General features: G+C 44.9%; 1 protein-coding gene across 1 annotated transcript in view; it reads left to right on the forward strand.

Annotated features, from left to right (window-relative positions):
* The window catches only part of HECTD4 (HECT domain E3 ubiquitin protein ligase 4), a 71,457-nt gene that overhangs the window by 48,961 nt on the left and 7,655 nt on the right, over nt 1-14,841 (forward strand). Inside the window, exons 52-70 of the mRNA XM_018076353.3 lie at nt 3-129; nt 746-883; nt 1,016-1,152; nt 1,290-1,450; nt 2,046-2,227; nt 3,594-3,799; nt 4,101-4,231; nt 4,371-4,576; nt 5,556-5,735; nt 6,037-7,343; nt 8,809-9,016; nt 9,857-10,080; nt 10,162-10,313; nt 10,649-10,755; nt 11,576-11,699; nt 12,451-12,641; nt 13,211-13,357; nt 14,388-14,507; nt 14,632-14,787. Coding sequence (XP_017931842.1) covers nt 3-129; nt 746-883; nt 1,016-1,152; nt 1,290-1,450; nt 2,046-2,227; nt 3,594-3,799; nt 4,101-4,231; nt 4,371-4,576; nt 5,556-5,735; nt 6,037-7,343; nt 8,809-9,016; nt 9,857-10,080; nt 10,162-10,313; nt 10,649-10,755; nt 11,576-11,699; nt 12,451-12,641; nt 13,211-13,357; nt 14,388-14,507; nt 14,632-14,787 — 4,204 coding nt within the window. The remainder of the gene's footprint in view (nt 1-2; nt 130-745; nt 884-1,015; nt 1,153-1,289; nt 1,451-2,045; nt 2,228-3,593; nt 3,800-4,100; nt 4,232-4,370; nt 4,577-5,555; nt 5,736-6,036; nt 7,344-8,808; nt 9,017-9,856; nt 10,081-10,161; nt 10,314-10,648; nt 10,756-11,575; nt 11,700-12,450; nt 12,642-13,210; nt 13,358-14,387; nt 14,508-14,631; nt 14,788-14,841) is intronic.

The raw sequence follows: 14,841 nt of genomic DNA on the forward strand, positions 1-14,841 counted from the left end.
AGGAGGACCACTATGCCCTCTTGGTTAAAGCCTGGGAAACTAAAGTTTTCCCTACAATTCGAAGAAGGTTCCGTAATGAGGCTGAGAGGAAATCTGGGCTGGATCAGATTAAAGGAGCTCTCCAGTTAGGTATGGCTGTATTTATTTTTATGCACATTGGTTTATATGATGTGCAGGAAGTGTGAGATAAAACCTGTGTTTCTTTCATGTTTTACTGTATTCAGGGCTGGAAAATTTAAATTTAAAAAAATCACTTGTTGTTTCCCTGGAGTGCTTAGAATTTGTTTTGGGCTCATGATTTCTCTTTAACAGTTTTACTTAAGTTGGACTATTTAAATAGGGAAAGTTACTTTAGAAATAGTGATGTGATTTGTTGTGATGTGGGTACAGGAATACTTTGGAATAATAGTTGGGGAAGAAATTACCCACATGCATTTTCTGTCTGTAGTGATATCAAGGCAAAACTTTTGAGGAACACAGTAATAAGGGGAGATTTGTAAATGGATACAGGTCTGGCAGGGCAACCTGTTTGTGGGAAGGTCACAGTAAGAGTGAGGTAGGAATTCTGAGCCCTGATGAGAAGCTCAGGAAAAGCTCCACTTCCTTGGGAAAGCTCCAATTTCTATCTATCAGCCTGGCTGAAAGAATATTCAAGTAATTAGATACCTGCTTGGGATCTTAATGAGAATAAGAACAAATTTCAAGTGTCTGGGGAAAATAACTTGCACTCCCTTCTTTCTGCCAGGAATGGTTGATATAGCCCGGCAAACTGTGGAATTCCTCTATGAGGAAAACGGGGGCATCCCAAGAGACCTGTACCTTCCCACCATCGAGGACATCAAAGATGAGGCAAACAAGTTCACAATTGATAAAGTACGGAAAGGTAAGGTCAGCAAAAAGGATCCTGGGGGGGAAAAGAAAAACTCAGGGGCTCCAATGTTTGGGATCTACTGCAGAAACGGTCAGTCTGAGGAAATACTGTGCCTTAAAAGCTGTGTTGTCCCTTCCTGGCCAGGTCTCACAGTGGTGACTCGCTCTCCTGACAGCAACAATGTCACCAGCAGTGCCGTGGGAACAGCTTTACCCAAGTTTGCTATTCGGGGGATGCTGAAGACATTTGGTCTTCATGGTGTTGTTCTGGATGTTGATTCGGTGAGTAAAGGTACATTGGGAGGGCTTTTCATGTATCAGCATCACACATTGTGAGCAAATGCTTGGAATGCTGATTTGAAGGAATAAAAACATTATCATGATTGTGTTTGTTGACAGTTTTGGGTTTGGTGTTGCAGGTGAATGAACTGGTACAAGTAGAGACCTATCTCCGAAGTGAGGGAGTTCTGGTGAGGTACTGGTATCCCATTGACATGCTGGAAAGGCCACCTGCAGGATACAGGAGGACTGCAACCAATGGATTGGTTACCCTGGATAACACCAACATACAAATTCACAGGTGAAAAAGAAATGTTACAAGGCATTTGTTTTGTCTGAATTTGTATTAACTGACTTGGTCTGTAGCATTTCTCATAGTACATTTATCTACTACAGCATTATTTTAGGCATTATAAACTTCTGAATCTTTTTGGAATTGTTGGATAAAGCTGACAAAGATTCATTAACTTCATGTTTTAATGGGGGTAGTGAGATTTTGAGTTGTTTTTGTTTGTTTTTTTTTTCCTGAGGGTTTTGGGGGGTTTTTGGAAATAAAGAAAATTTATTTTAATTGTCTTGTTGACAGGATTTTACTTAATCCTGTGAAAGTGGTTTTACATGTGCTGATCTAACAGTACCTTCCTTCAGTTTTTGTACCCTCAGCCAGTTGCTGCCCAGCAGTTTAAGAAGTCTTGACTGACTTTGAAGAGTTAGTTTCTAATCCATGTGCCCTCATTTGGTCCCAGAATTAGATAGGTTGAGTGCTGTCTTAAGTGAATAAGGAAGCTTTGGATCTACTGGAACCTTGTAAATAATGTATCTGAATGTATCTGGATTCAGGGACAGGTGGTTTATTGTGGAGAAGAACTGGATGTTTTCATGTTTGTGTTCCCTAGAGAGCTGTTGAGGAGTGAAGCTGCCCTGGCCAAGCTCTACTGTCGGATGGCTCTGCTCAACATTTTTGCCCCCAAATCTCCCCACATGTTTACTCGGCTCTTCCACATTCCTGCCATCCGGGATATCACCCTGGAGCACCTGCAGCTGCTCTCCAACCAGCTTCTTGCACCACCTCTTCCTGGTAAACACTCTATCACAGTTCTTTTGAGGTACAATGGTTTTCTGGGGACAAAAATTATGGTTAATTTGATACTTCTTTATTAGTTGGTTAATAATGGTGATATTTAAGAAATGTCTCAATGAACTCCTGACATTAGTATAGGGTTCTAAACTGAAATTCTTGCTAATAATCTAACTAAAAGTGTTCAAGAGAGTTAAGAGTCCCTCCTAGGATCCCACTAAGTGTGCTCCTTTCCCTTTGTCACTTGTGGTCTTCTGTTTATTGGGGAGTGAAGGGAGTATCCGTGTGGGATACTGGTAAGGAATTGAGATTGTTTTTATTAAAATTCTAATCCTGGGTACTAAAACTAAAGGCCAGTTGGGTCTCACACTTTTCAAAATTCAACTGTTCTTCAGTTCACAAAGTGGTTTGTCCTTTTCCTGCTGGAATCACAGATCTGGTTAGAGAATGTTTGTGATGAATCATGGAAAATAATCTTTGACTCATTCAAGTGAGTGTTGACAAAGACAATTATCGTGACAAAGCTCTTCTGCATGCAGAGAAATGTGTGTAATGTGGCTGAAGCATAAGGAGGAAGTAGGAAGTGCTAAATATAGGCTATTAATAATAGAAAGTGATTATTTACCATTGGAAAGAGTCCTGTTCCCTCCTCCAATATCTTTGAAACTTGGCTACCTCTGACAGATCCTCACTGGAAGCGATCCCCTTGCAGAGTACAGCACTACTTTGCACGGCTTTGAGAACCAGTTTACAGGCTTTAATTCAGTTTTTCCTCTTTAAAGTTTGTCTAATTCAAGTCCTGCTAACACACAGTTTCCAAACCAGCATTTTGGTGAATTGCCCACTCTTTTGTGCTCTGCACTTTAGTTTCCCTTGGCTTCTCCCATTAGCTGAAGGATGACATCCATGAGGTGTCAAGGCTTGAGACCCACTTGGGGCTGCCCAAAAGTGATCTGGTTCCTGTGTGGAGAAAGCTTGAGAACAGATGAAGCTGCTCTTACCTCTGGTCACTCTTCCTAATTATACTTGTACAATAAACTGAAGTTTGCCTGCCTTCACCCAGGGGACAGAACAGGCAGGGTGATTCCACAGCTCCATGTTTCCCTGCCAGACCCCTCCAGGGGCTGGGCTGAGGCAGGGGAAGAGCACAGCTGGCATTTAGAGGGCCATGCCATCCACAAACAACTGGGGCAGGGCTGCAAATCTAGTCCTAGGTGGATCCCTTCTCCTGCTGACCTTTGGGAGGAGTTTTCCACAAGCCTCTGTTTTCATGTGTTTTGAAACTTCTTTCCACCGAGTGTGCCACAGACTGCATTAACATGTCAAAGTGATCTCCAAATTTGGGATCTCTCCTTTGTTATTACAGATGGAACAATCAGTTCAAGCTCTATCCTTCTGGCCCAGTCCTTGCAACACTGCATCCATTCCCAGACCTGTGCTGCCACAGACCTCTTCTACCAGGGCAATTCCCAGGCCATCAGGGAGTGGCTCACTGTGGCCATTACTCGGACGCTGCACCAAGGAGAGGAGAGTCTGTTGGACCTCACAAAACAGATCTGCTCCTTTTTGCAGGTGAAATATTTAGTCATGTTTTATGAGCAGTGTTGGGTTTCTTTCTAAGGAGCCATTGCTTTAAGTGTGATTCTAATTTCCATAATACTGTCCCTTATGCAGAGTTGTTTCCCTGGATGGATTAAATTCCTGTTCTGATCATAGTGGACACTAAAGACACAAGCAGTAGGAAATACTCTGCATCACATGAATTGATCTTATGCTGTCCCTTTATTTACAATGCTGTATTTTATTTAAATAAAGAAGAGGGAGATGGTTTGCTGCTGTTTGGGATCCTTCACTATGAAATGTTCTGTTACAGGCAGCGCCAGAACAGTTTCCTGCTGAAGAATTCCCAATTTCAGAATCCAAAGTCAACATGGATGTTAACTTCCCTGGGGCTGCATTTGTGATTGTGTCCTGTAAGGAAAGTCAGTCTGGATTCCGCAAAGAGTGAGTAACTGAGGGACCAGGAGTGGCAAAGATTGAAGACGTGTCACTGAGCCCGTAACCCTGACGATGTAGTTACTTAGTTTTTTAGATTTTTAAAGCTGGTTAGAGCCTGACCAGACTGTTCCTTCTCTGTTCTTAGTTCATCCCTGTACAAAGCCCCCTGGGCTCGGGTGCTTGTGTATGGGCTGGGGCACAAAGTGAAGAGGAACGGGCAGCTGAACCTCATCGAGGCCGTGTGTTACCCCCGGGACGCCTCCCCGACCAACACCGGCCTCACGCCGCCCCCCACCACCAACCAGTACCCCGCTGTCATCACCCCCACAGACAAGGTGCACATCAAACTAGGTAAGAATGTACCCCTCAGTCATCACCCCCACACACAAGGTGCGCATCAAACTGGGTAAAAAATAACAACATTAAACACAGTCTCAAACCCTTTCTAACTGTGCTCTCAGAAGGATCGTCATTGTTTCTGTAGCACCTTCCTGTTTTGTCACCAGTCCTACCGGTGGTTATGGCAGGATTTTTGGAGAAGGGATTCCTACCACAAATTTGCAATCATTCTTAACCAAAAATCCTGAGTTTTATAAACATTGGAAACCACCTGATTCTCATCTTTGTTAGTCCTGTTAAATCCCTCAGGATCTGGGGTTTTTTTCCCCTCTGATTTTTATATTCCAGGAGTTCAACAAGCAGTGTTTTTAATCAGAACATTTTATTCAAAATACTCATTCTACAGTGTTCATGTTAGTGCTGTTGCTGCCTGAGATGCTGTTTCAGATGGAGATTATATTTTTTCCTTTTGTAAGTGATTGTAGGAGCCTCTAATGCAGAGTAATGAATGTGCAGTGTAGCAATACATAGGTCACCCCAGCTTCTCAAACAAGAGAAATCAATAATATTCTTTTTACTCTTCACCTCAAAAAAAGACAGTGGGATTTACAGCCATGAAGGTGACCAGGTGCAGGAAGTTCTTCTCTTGGAGGTCCTTAATTTCTTTTGCTGAATTTGCAGCACATCAGTACTCATCAGACACATCACACTACAAATAAATGGTTTGGGGAAATCTTATATCTGTTTAGATATGTACAGACTCAAAATTGTTCTGTGCCATTGTTATGTGAACAAAATGTTCTCTGTACATTTACAATTGTAGATTGTATCAATTTATCGTTATGGAGAAACATTCCTGTTTGTTTCTTACAAGGTACTATAGGAAAAATTCTCACTTAACATAAATTTAGCCTCAAAAAAATCCTAAATGTTAATACTTTCACTTTACCGATGCTTAGATTCATGATAAGTGTTGTCTTTGACCTTGTAGGAGTGTCTCCTCCTCCTGGAGCTGTGTTGGTCTTGCATTCCCTTCCCCTGGAATTCCCCCTGGCAATGGCATTCACAGAACAGCTCTTAACTTGGAAATTAGAAGATGGGGATGGAAAATCAGAAGATGAACTGGACACTATTCCTGCTTCAGTTCTCTTGCAAGTAGTGGAATTCTTAGGTGAGTATCCAGTATTTCCTTAGTGATGAGCACTGACCCATGTGCTGGCTCAGGCAGAGAGTTTAGGAAACAAAAATGACAGTTGAAATTTTCTGAGTTCTTCCACTGTATTGAAATTTTCTTCAAACTCCAGAAGTTTTCTGTTGATTGCACTTCTTGGAATACCCTTCCTATCTTTCTTGCTGCAGATGTGCAGCCATTGAAACGAGCTTTTGTTGTGCTTTTCTTAGTGTTACTTTTGCAACTCATGTTATAAAGCAGTGAAACACTGCTGACCCCATGTCTTGCCTTTCTCACACAGGGAACTTCCTCTGGACCACTGACATGGCAGCGTGTGTGAAGGAATTAATATTTCACCTCCTGGCTGAGTTGCTTCGCAAAATCCACAACCTGGAGCAGAAGAAGAATCCAGCAGGATTGTCGTCCTCCATTGCCCTGCAGCTCAACCCCTGCCTGGCCATGCTCATGGCCCTGCAGTCAGAGCTTCACAAGCTGTATGATGAGGAAACCCAGAACTGGGTGTCTGGGAATGCCTGTGGTGGTTCTGGAGTTGGAGCGGCCGACCAGGGAAGGTTCTCCACGTACTTCCATGCCCTGATGGAAGTTTGCCTCGCTGTGGCAGAAGTAACCTTGCCCATCAACATGAGTGTCACAGCCAATGTGATATCGTCCACAAGTGCCCCAAATCTCAGTGACTCTTCATCCTCATCTTCATCCTCTCCAGGACAGACCCCACAGAGTCCAAGCTTGCTGTCAAAACGGAAAAAGGTCAAAATGAAGCGGGAAAAGACGTCGTCCTCAGGGAAAAGGGCTTCGTCCAGAGCGGCCGAAACGGACGCCGCCCTCCTCAGCATCGGAGGGAGCAAACCTGAGGACATGCTGTGGTTCCACAGAGCACTGACTCTGCTCATAATCCTCAGGCACCTGACCAAAAAGGATCCCCAGGGGCTGGGGGTGACAAACGATGCGGTGGCAGACGCCTGCCAGGCCCTGGTGGGTCCCACGGCCCACAGCCGCCTGCTCGTCATCTCAGGGATCCCCACCCACCTGGAGGAGGGCACAGTCAGGAGTGCCATCAGAAAGGCCTGCAATGCCCACGGGGGGGTCTTCAAAGATGAGATCTACATCCCTTTGCAGGAAGAGGATCCCAAAAAAATCAAGGACAAAGCAGAAGGAGGCGAATGCAGAACTGAACTGGAGAAACCAACTGTTTCCAGCAGCGCGGACAGTCTGGACATCAGCAGCTCCAGCAGTGTCACCCCTGCCATGAGTGTCAGTGCCTCAGCATCCACCAGCCAGGCTTCCCTCTGCAGCTCCCAGGGGATATCCCGCACCGTCAGCGACATCTCCGTGGACCAGTTCCAAGCAGGACTGGAACTGGCCATCCCACCTGGATTGCTGGAACAGCCACATGTTGTTTCCAGCCAGGAGAGTTTGGATCTCTCCCACTGCAGCACTGGGAGCCTGGGCAGCCTTGGCAGCCTTGGGGAACCCCTCGACAATGTGGAAACGGCATCAGTGTCAGATGTGGGGTCCATGTACACGGTCACATCCTTGGACAACCAGCCCCTGCTGTCACGGCCCATCAAGGGCTTTGCTGTGGTGGAGGTAGGAGAGGGGCCTCTGGGGTCAGGGGGTTCTGGGAGAATGGGATCTGACTCTAGGAGCTGGTTTCTGGGTGCAAGATAAGTGTGTGTCAAAGGGCACATGAGACCAGGGAGGCTGCGAGCTTGGACAGTATGGCTGAGGAACTCCAAATTTCCTTCTACACTGACTTCCTACTATTCACAGACTCAGATACATTCAGTGTCTCTCAGAGAACAGAGGGGATCAAGTAGTGGAGTTATCAAGCAGCAATTTTAGAGCAGAAGGAAGGAAGGAAGAACTCTTGTGTGTTCTTGTAGAGTTTATTGTCACAAGGTGTTGCTGAAGCCAATCCTAAGGGATTAAATTCTTGGAGGATTGCAAATTGGTGTCTGTTAAACTCAGCAGCCAGTGCAGTTTTCAGTTTAGGAAATCTTTAAACTTCTGGTTTCTGGAGGCTGGGAGAATATGTAAAGGGGAAGTTTTATTCATTTCCTCTCTCATGTCAAAGACTTACTACTGGCTACTGCTGAGATGGATTTAGAGATTCGTGTCCTTTTGGTTTGACCCACAAGGCAATTATTTAATGTTTAATGAGCACATTTTCACAGATTTTGAACCATCTATGGATTCTTCTATAAAACTGCTTGAGGAGAGATGATAAATTTTGTTGATGTGTGGCTGCAAATGAATTTTAAAAGCATTGTGGGTGGTTGCCATTGATGCTGGATCACTGCAGGTTTTTGGCTCTGCACAAGAACCTTCTCTGTCCTTACACCAGCAGCTGCAGATTTATCAGGAGCTTCCAAAAGCACAGCCATTCCTGATGGCCTGGGAAGGGAGAGATGTTTTTGTGTAGTCTGGGATTGTATCAGTTTCCCTTTTGGAAGAAAATCAGCCTGTTCAGATGGAAACTCTTGCTATTCTTGAGCTGTTAATTTACACGAAGCCCCCAGGGTTGAAGTAACCCATGAAGTGTGTCCAGAAAGCTGCCAGTGTTCACATGGAAACCACTCTGAGTCTGGAGCTGCTCTGACAGTGCTGTTATTTTGGGAATATAAAGAAGTTACTGTTCCTCTTCCCAATCTGTGCAGCTGAGACTTAAAGCCCTGTGCTAATTAAGACTTTTCTGAGTGGAGAATTGAAGCAAGGACTGTAGAGTTATAAATAATGACAGGTTACCTGTCTGACACCTTCTGCTTCTTGATGTTTCCAAGGACTGTCTCCAGACTAAGACATGGAATAGCTGGTTCAGAGCTGTGTCTCATTAACTCACAACATGGGAATTTCAGTGGCCTGATGATCTTTAAATGAGGTTTTCTGGGCTGAACCTGAATTTTGATATCAAATTACTGATGTAGAAGAGTTGGAAGAGCAGCATAGTGCTTATCTGTAAGGAGGAGGGAGAAAGCTTAAAACCCAAATCCGTATAACTGGAAGTTAATTTGTGTTCTCAGAGTTCCTGATAACTAATTTCATTATTTTACAGATAAGGTCAAGAGCTAAAATAGAGAAAATCCGAGCCAGCCTGTTCAACAGCAGTGACCTCATTGGCCTGTCCAGCCTGGATGGTGAAGATGAGCTGATGGAGATGTCAACTGAGGAGATTTTAACTGTTTCTACTGTAAACCAGAGTTTATTTGACACCCAAGGAAGCCCAGCACTAGAAGATTATTTCAATGATAAGTCAATAAAAGGTATGTGGTTTCACACTGGCAAATACCTCACTTGTACTGGGGGAGTTTTTGGGATACAGGGCTCAGATTCTCCTTGATTTGGTGGGACTCACTAATTGAGGAGTGACAGGGAGGAATTTCACAGCAAGTTTCCTCCTTCCAGCAGCTATTTGCAGTCTGAACATGGCTCAACTGTCCTCACAGCTAATCAAACAATAAATTAAAAATAAATAAAAAAATACCAAAAAAACTTATCAACCCAAAAAAACTACTGATTGAATTGTTTAGGGACTTCTTTGAGAAAATAAACACTGTGATAATTTATCACTGTTAGACACAGCATAACTTTAGAGTAGAAATTGGTCAAGTAGAACAAGGAGTAATTTATATTCTTTAAGAGCATGAAAGTTGTACAGACCCTAAAACACCTGGAATGGGCCAGAATCCTGAATCAGGGAAGGATAATACTTGGAGGAAGTTCAGTTGACTTACTAGTTCAGCTGATAAGTGTTGCTGTCTGTCTACACCACATAATTTTTGTACTGGCATCATAAATAGTCTTACTTTTTTCATTCCCACTCAAATAATAATTACAGTATGTGGCCAAAACAGGAGAAAACATTCAGTTAGTTCTCTGTCAAAAATGGATGCAGAAGGGTCAGTCTTTTCCCTATGAAAGTGACTTTTTTCCCTACAGAAGTGATTTTTTTTATTTTCCCTGCGAAAGTGATTTTCTATGTCAAAGCAAGTGCCCTGTGATAGAATATTTGAATGGAAAATATATTTTCACGTTGCAAATCCTATAGAATTGTCAGGGTATTTTGTACCATATTGCTGTTTTGTTGGTTTTTTTTTTATTAGGTGAGAAATTGGTCCCAGGTGCTCGAGAAGTCCTCACAGAAATCTTTAAAAGCTGTGTCCATTCTGAGCAAATGCTGAGCCTGACCCCAGCCAAGCCCATCAAGGTGTCTGACATCTACCTCAGCAAGGAGCAGATCAACTCCCAGACTCCTGGGAACCTCCTGCACGTGTTCTTCACCAACGTCCGCCCTCCCAAGAAGGTGCTCGAGGACCAGCTCACCCAGGTAGTGCTTTGAAAACTGTTTGCAGCATCTTTTTGGGCCACTTGAGAGCACTGGGTAATCGTTCCCTTTCTGTGTTGGAAGATTTTAAGGAAGTATGGGGTGCCCAAGCCCAAATTTGACAAGAGCAAGTACAACAAGGCGGGCAAGGAGCAGCACCCGGTGAAGGTGGTGAGCACCAAGCGCCCGGTCACCAAACCCCCTACCAAGGAGAAGTCCATGCTCAACAGTGTCAGGTTGGTGTCTTCAGCCTTTTGGCACTTGTGAAACAGTTGATTTCTCTATAAGAATCCAGATTTTTTTATTCCCTCTCCTTCTGTATTTCTGTGGATTGGAAGAGGGAAAGGCAACTTTGGGATTATAAAAGACCTTCAAGGAATGTTTTGGGTTCTTGAACCCTTGAGTCAGGTTGGGCAGGGCTTGGAGCACCCTGGTCTAGTGGAAGGTGTCCCTGCCCGTGGCAGGGAATGGAACCAGATGGGCTCTAAGGTCCTTCTCAACACAAACCACTCTGGGATTCTGTGGAGAGATGAAGGAAAACTTGGATCCTAATACTCACTTTGTCCCTCAGCCGAACAGCCTTAAGTGAGAAGAAACCTACTGTAAAGCCAAAATCTCCTGAGAAGAGCAAACCTGAAGAGAAGGACCCCGAAAAGTCTCCCACAAAGAAACAGGAAGGTAGGAGCTGGAGAGAATTTTTTATGGCTTTACATAGTAGAAAAAAAAATATTATTTATTGACATTTATATGACATCATGATAGATTTGGTTTGTTTTTAATGAGGCTAACTTAATGTTTTTGAAAGAGTGATTTAAAATGCTGAGTTTATTTGTATCTCTAAATCTGGGCTTGTGAGTGTGAGAGCAAACTCATGCCATTCATCCAACAGTGTGTAGACTGTGTGAATACATTGAGTAGAGAACTTCCTCAGGGGTGTGGTCTCAAGGGTTTTTTGTAGTGGGGAGTTAGGATATCATGGGCTTGAACTAGGTGGGTTTTAATCATGTTTCTCAATTTATATTGGAAATTCTTAAGTTACAAAAATGAAACTGGATGAAAGGGAAGCTTCAGATACCCCTAAGTGTATCCGTGGAGGAGACAGCACAACCATGCCCTGACAGAGGTTATGCTTGGAATTTTTCTCTAGTCAGGTGGAAGAGTGAACAGACACGAGCTTGGACTCTGCTCTTCCTTGTAGGAAATGCCAGGTTAGCTCAGAAGCTGGGAGTCTGAACATTCAGCCAAGTGTGGATCCTTGATAGCTGGTTAGATGGAGCTGTTCCAGAGGGTAGTGGGTGACTCGTGTCCTTGAGAGGAGGGAACAAGTGCCATTGACTGAGGGCCGGGTTGGACCTGACATTGGGATGGTTGGAACGATCCCTGGTGGGATGGGAGAACCAGGACAAAGCTGGAAGTAGCAGCCATCCCCTTGTCCTGTGTGGGGTTTAAACTTTAGGGCAAGTCATTCACTGTTTGCTGGTCTCATCTTTGTTGTCAGTTCCTGAGGAGAAGTATCTGACCCTGGATGGATTCCACAGATTCGTGGTGGACCGCTCCAAGCAGGACATCCGCAGTGTGTGGAGAGCCATCCTCTCCTGTGGGTATGACCTGCACTTTGAAAGGTAAACTTTGCACATCTTTTTGTAAATGTGATACCGATTCATTGTGCTCACTTTAATAATCTTGATCCCAAGGGTTCCTGCTCCAAGTAGCTTTAACACTCCAATTTCCATCCATGGCTGCAAGGCCTGTTGAGAAAATTGGTGATTTTCTCAGAACCTGCTTTGAAGGAGTCCCTGTGCTGCCCAAATGCAGGTTCCTGACTTTTTGTAGCATAGTCAAGAAAATCAGATGGCATAGTGTCCTTTATAGCTTCCACGCTGGATAATAAATTGTCATAATGAGAATTGTAGCTCCATCTGTCTCTGATTTCCTTCCACAATCAGTGCACTGGGTAATTGTTTAACTGACAGGGTTCTTACTGGGTCAGAAATTATGTAGAAGAGGGAACAGTTAATTTCTTAATCTTGTACAAGAATAAAGTCCTTTAAATGAATTCTCCTTATCTCCCTGTGTCAGGCCACAAGCTAATTGTTATAGCTCCTTTCCCCATATCTTCTGCAGAGGAGATAGTGCACTAAGTGAGCTTAGTAGGCAGTTCCTTTTTTCCTAATTATGTAATAACAGTGAGGAAAAATGGGGGATAAATCAGTTCTTGTCCTCAGACTGGAATTTTTGTAATGAAACAGCTCTGCTTAAGGGGACAGAAGAGCTCAACTCCAGGTAGTTCCTACAACACGTGTGGTTCTCCAAATGCTCTTAGTGAGCAGTGTAGGGCTTGGTTTGACCAGGTTTTACACCTCTCACCTCCAGGTGTGCCTGCATCGATGCCAGACATGCCCAGAAAGCGTCCCGTAAGTGGACCCTGGAGATGGATGTGGCCCTTGTCCAGTACATCAACAGGCTGTGCCGTCACCTGGCCATCACTCCAGCACGGCTCCATCCCCATGAGGTGTATCTGGATCCAGCCGATGCAGCAGATCCCAGGATTGCCTGTCTGTTGAGTATGTATGGATTGTTTGCATAGAGGCCTTTTCCAGTGGAAGACTGGGGAGTGCTCCTGAACCACCCGGCTGCCCCCAGGCGTAGGGACATTCCTTTGGAGCTTGGAGCCTTGGTGGGATGAGGGGTCGCTGAGTCTGGGTCTTCTCTCCTTGGGTGTGCTTGGGCAAAGTTAGGAATGCACTGCAACTGCTCCCTGCTCTCCAAGCAGAATTCCTAGATCAAGCTGGAGCAGGAAACACCTGGTGAGTTTGGCTTGCAGAGGGAAGGAAGGCTGAATTTCCATTCTGGACTAGGCAGACTTTAGTCGCCTAAATCCTGTTTTAAGCACTAAGTTCCTCTAAGAAGGTCTCCATGTAATGCAAATTGAGCAATGATGAAAGATCCTGGACTCAGACACCCAGAGGGATCCAGGAGGAAACATCACAGATGGTTTTGCATCCCGAGTGCTGGGATCAGAGGGACTGCTTTAGACACAGCTTGTGTGGCTCCTGGACCAAACCTGCTGGGAAGATGGGCTTTGCAGTAGGTGTGGGGTCTCTTTCTGTCCTTGACTGGATGTTCCCCCCAGATGTTCCCGTGGAGAGCCTGCGCCTGCGCTTTGCTCTGCTCCAGTCCCTCAACACGACGCTGGAAACGTTCTTCCTGCCGCTGGTGGAGCTGCGCCAGACGGACATGTACGGGAACAGCATCGCTGCCCTGCTGCAGGAGGCCAAAGGTGGCTGGGCAGGGCTGGGAGGGGGCACCAAACACGGCACCAGCCCAGGGCACTGGGGGGGGAAAGTTTGCTCCTTTTGATTTTTAAAGGAGAGGGAGTTCATTCTTTCAATTAAGTTGTTAGACACTGTGCCCCTTGATCACAGAGGGAGCTGGCCCATGTTCTGTCTGTGGGTGGCCTTCAATGTTCCTTTATCTTCTTGGCAGCATCCATAAATTAAAATTGTTGTTAACAAGCAGCAGATCAGGTGAAAGTTCCAGGAATTTGTCATCAAAGTTGTAGAATTAGGGAGATCAAGAAAATACTTGCTGTGCATCAGCATTTAAAGTGGTTTTTACAGCCCTCACAACAATAAGTAAACTCAAGATTTAGGTCATTACACTTCCCAAATTTGTCTTCTGAAGAAGATGATACAGAATTCACCAGAGGTGTCAGTGTGTTAAGGAGGTTTTTTTATTGGCCCAGCTGGAAAAAACCTTGTAAACCAGTATGGGGAAGAGAGGAATGTTCAGAGGTTTCTCTTTATAGAGAAATTAGATTTATTTTTGGGTCAGTGTCACAGCCCTATTTTTTATCATGTTTTCTTGCCTGAAACTTTACTGTCAAAACATCCCAGATGTCTGACAACTATTTGGCAAAGTGTTTCTATTTACAGAAGTTGTGGTGGAGTTGCTGGGATCTATTTATAGAGCACTGGAATTGTGTTCATCAGTGTTCTATCCCAGTGCACTTATTCCAGAAAACATGAGTAACAAATAGGCTAAGTTGGACAGGGCTTGGAGCTACTTGATCTAGTGGCAGCTGTCCCTGCCCATGGAGGGGGCTGGAACTGGGTGAGCTTTAAGGTCCCTTCCAACCCAAACCATTTTGGGATTCTGTGAAATGCTTTTTGGAAAGAGCATAGATTAGCCATGTCTCACCTACCTAATGAAGGGGAAATTATTATTCTACCTTTGCCCATTAGAGAATTTCAGAAAAGAAGATTGTAGAAGGGTGAATTAACTGTACTGAAATGTGTTTGTTTCTTCAGGTTTAATCTTCTATGACACGAAAGTCACTGTAATGAACAGGGTGCTCAATGCCACTGTCCAAAGAACCGCCGACCACGCAGCCCCAGAAATCACCCTGGATCCCCTGGAAATTGTTGGAGGTATGGGAAGCACTGATCCTTTCCAAAACCCTCTACGAGTCAACTCTGCTCTCCCCAAGCTCAGATGCTGATGAATACAAAGGCTCTGAGCGTGGGGGTTTCTTTTCCCTGTGTGTTTCCCCAGGGGAGATCCGTTCCTCGGAGAACTCCTACTTCTGCCAGGCCGCGCGGCAGCTGGGCTGCGTCCCCTCCTCCCAGCTCTGCGTCAAACTGGCCAGTGGGGGGGACCCCACCTACGCCTTCAACATCCGCTTCACCGGGGAGGAGGTCCATGGCACCAGTAAGTGGGGCTGACAGAGTCACCAGGACCAGGCAGAGCCCAGGGCTTCACTGG

Source organism: Manacus vitellinus, unplaced genomic scaffold, assembly GCF_001715985.3.
Source record: "Manacus vitellinus isolate BGI_N305 unplaced genomic scaffold, ASM171598v3 scaffold_31_pilon, whole genome shotgun sequence".
Classification (NCBI taxonomy): domain Eukaryota; kingdom Metazoa; phylum Chordata; class Aves; order Passeriformes; family Pipridae; genus Manacus; species Manacus vitellinus.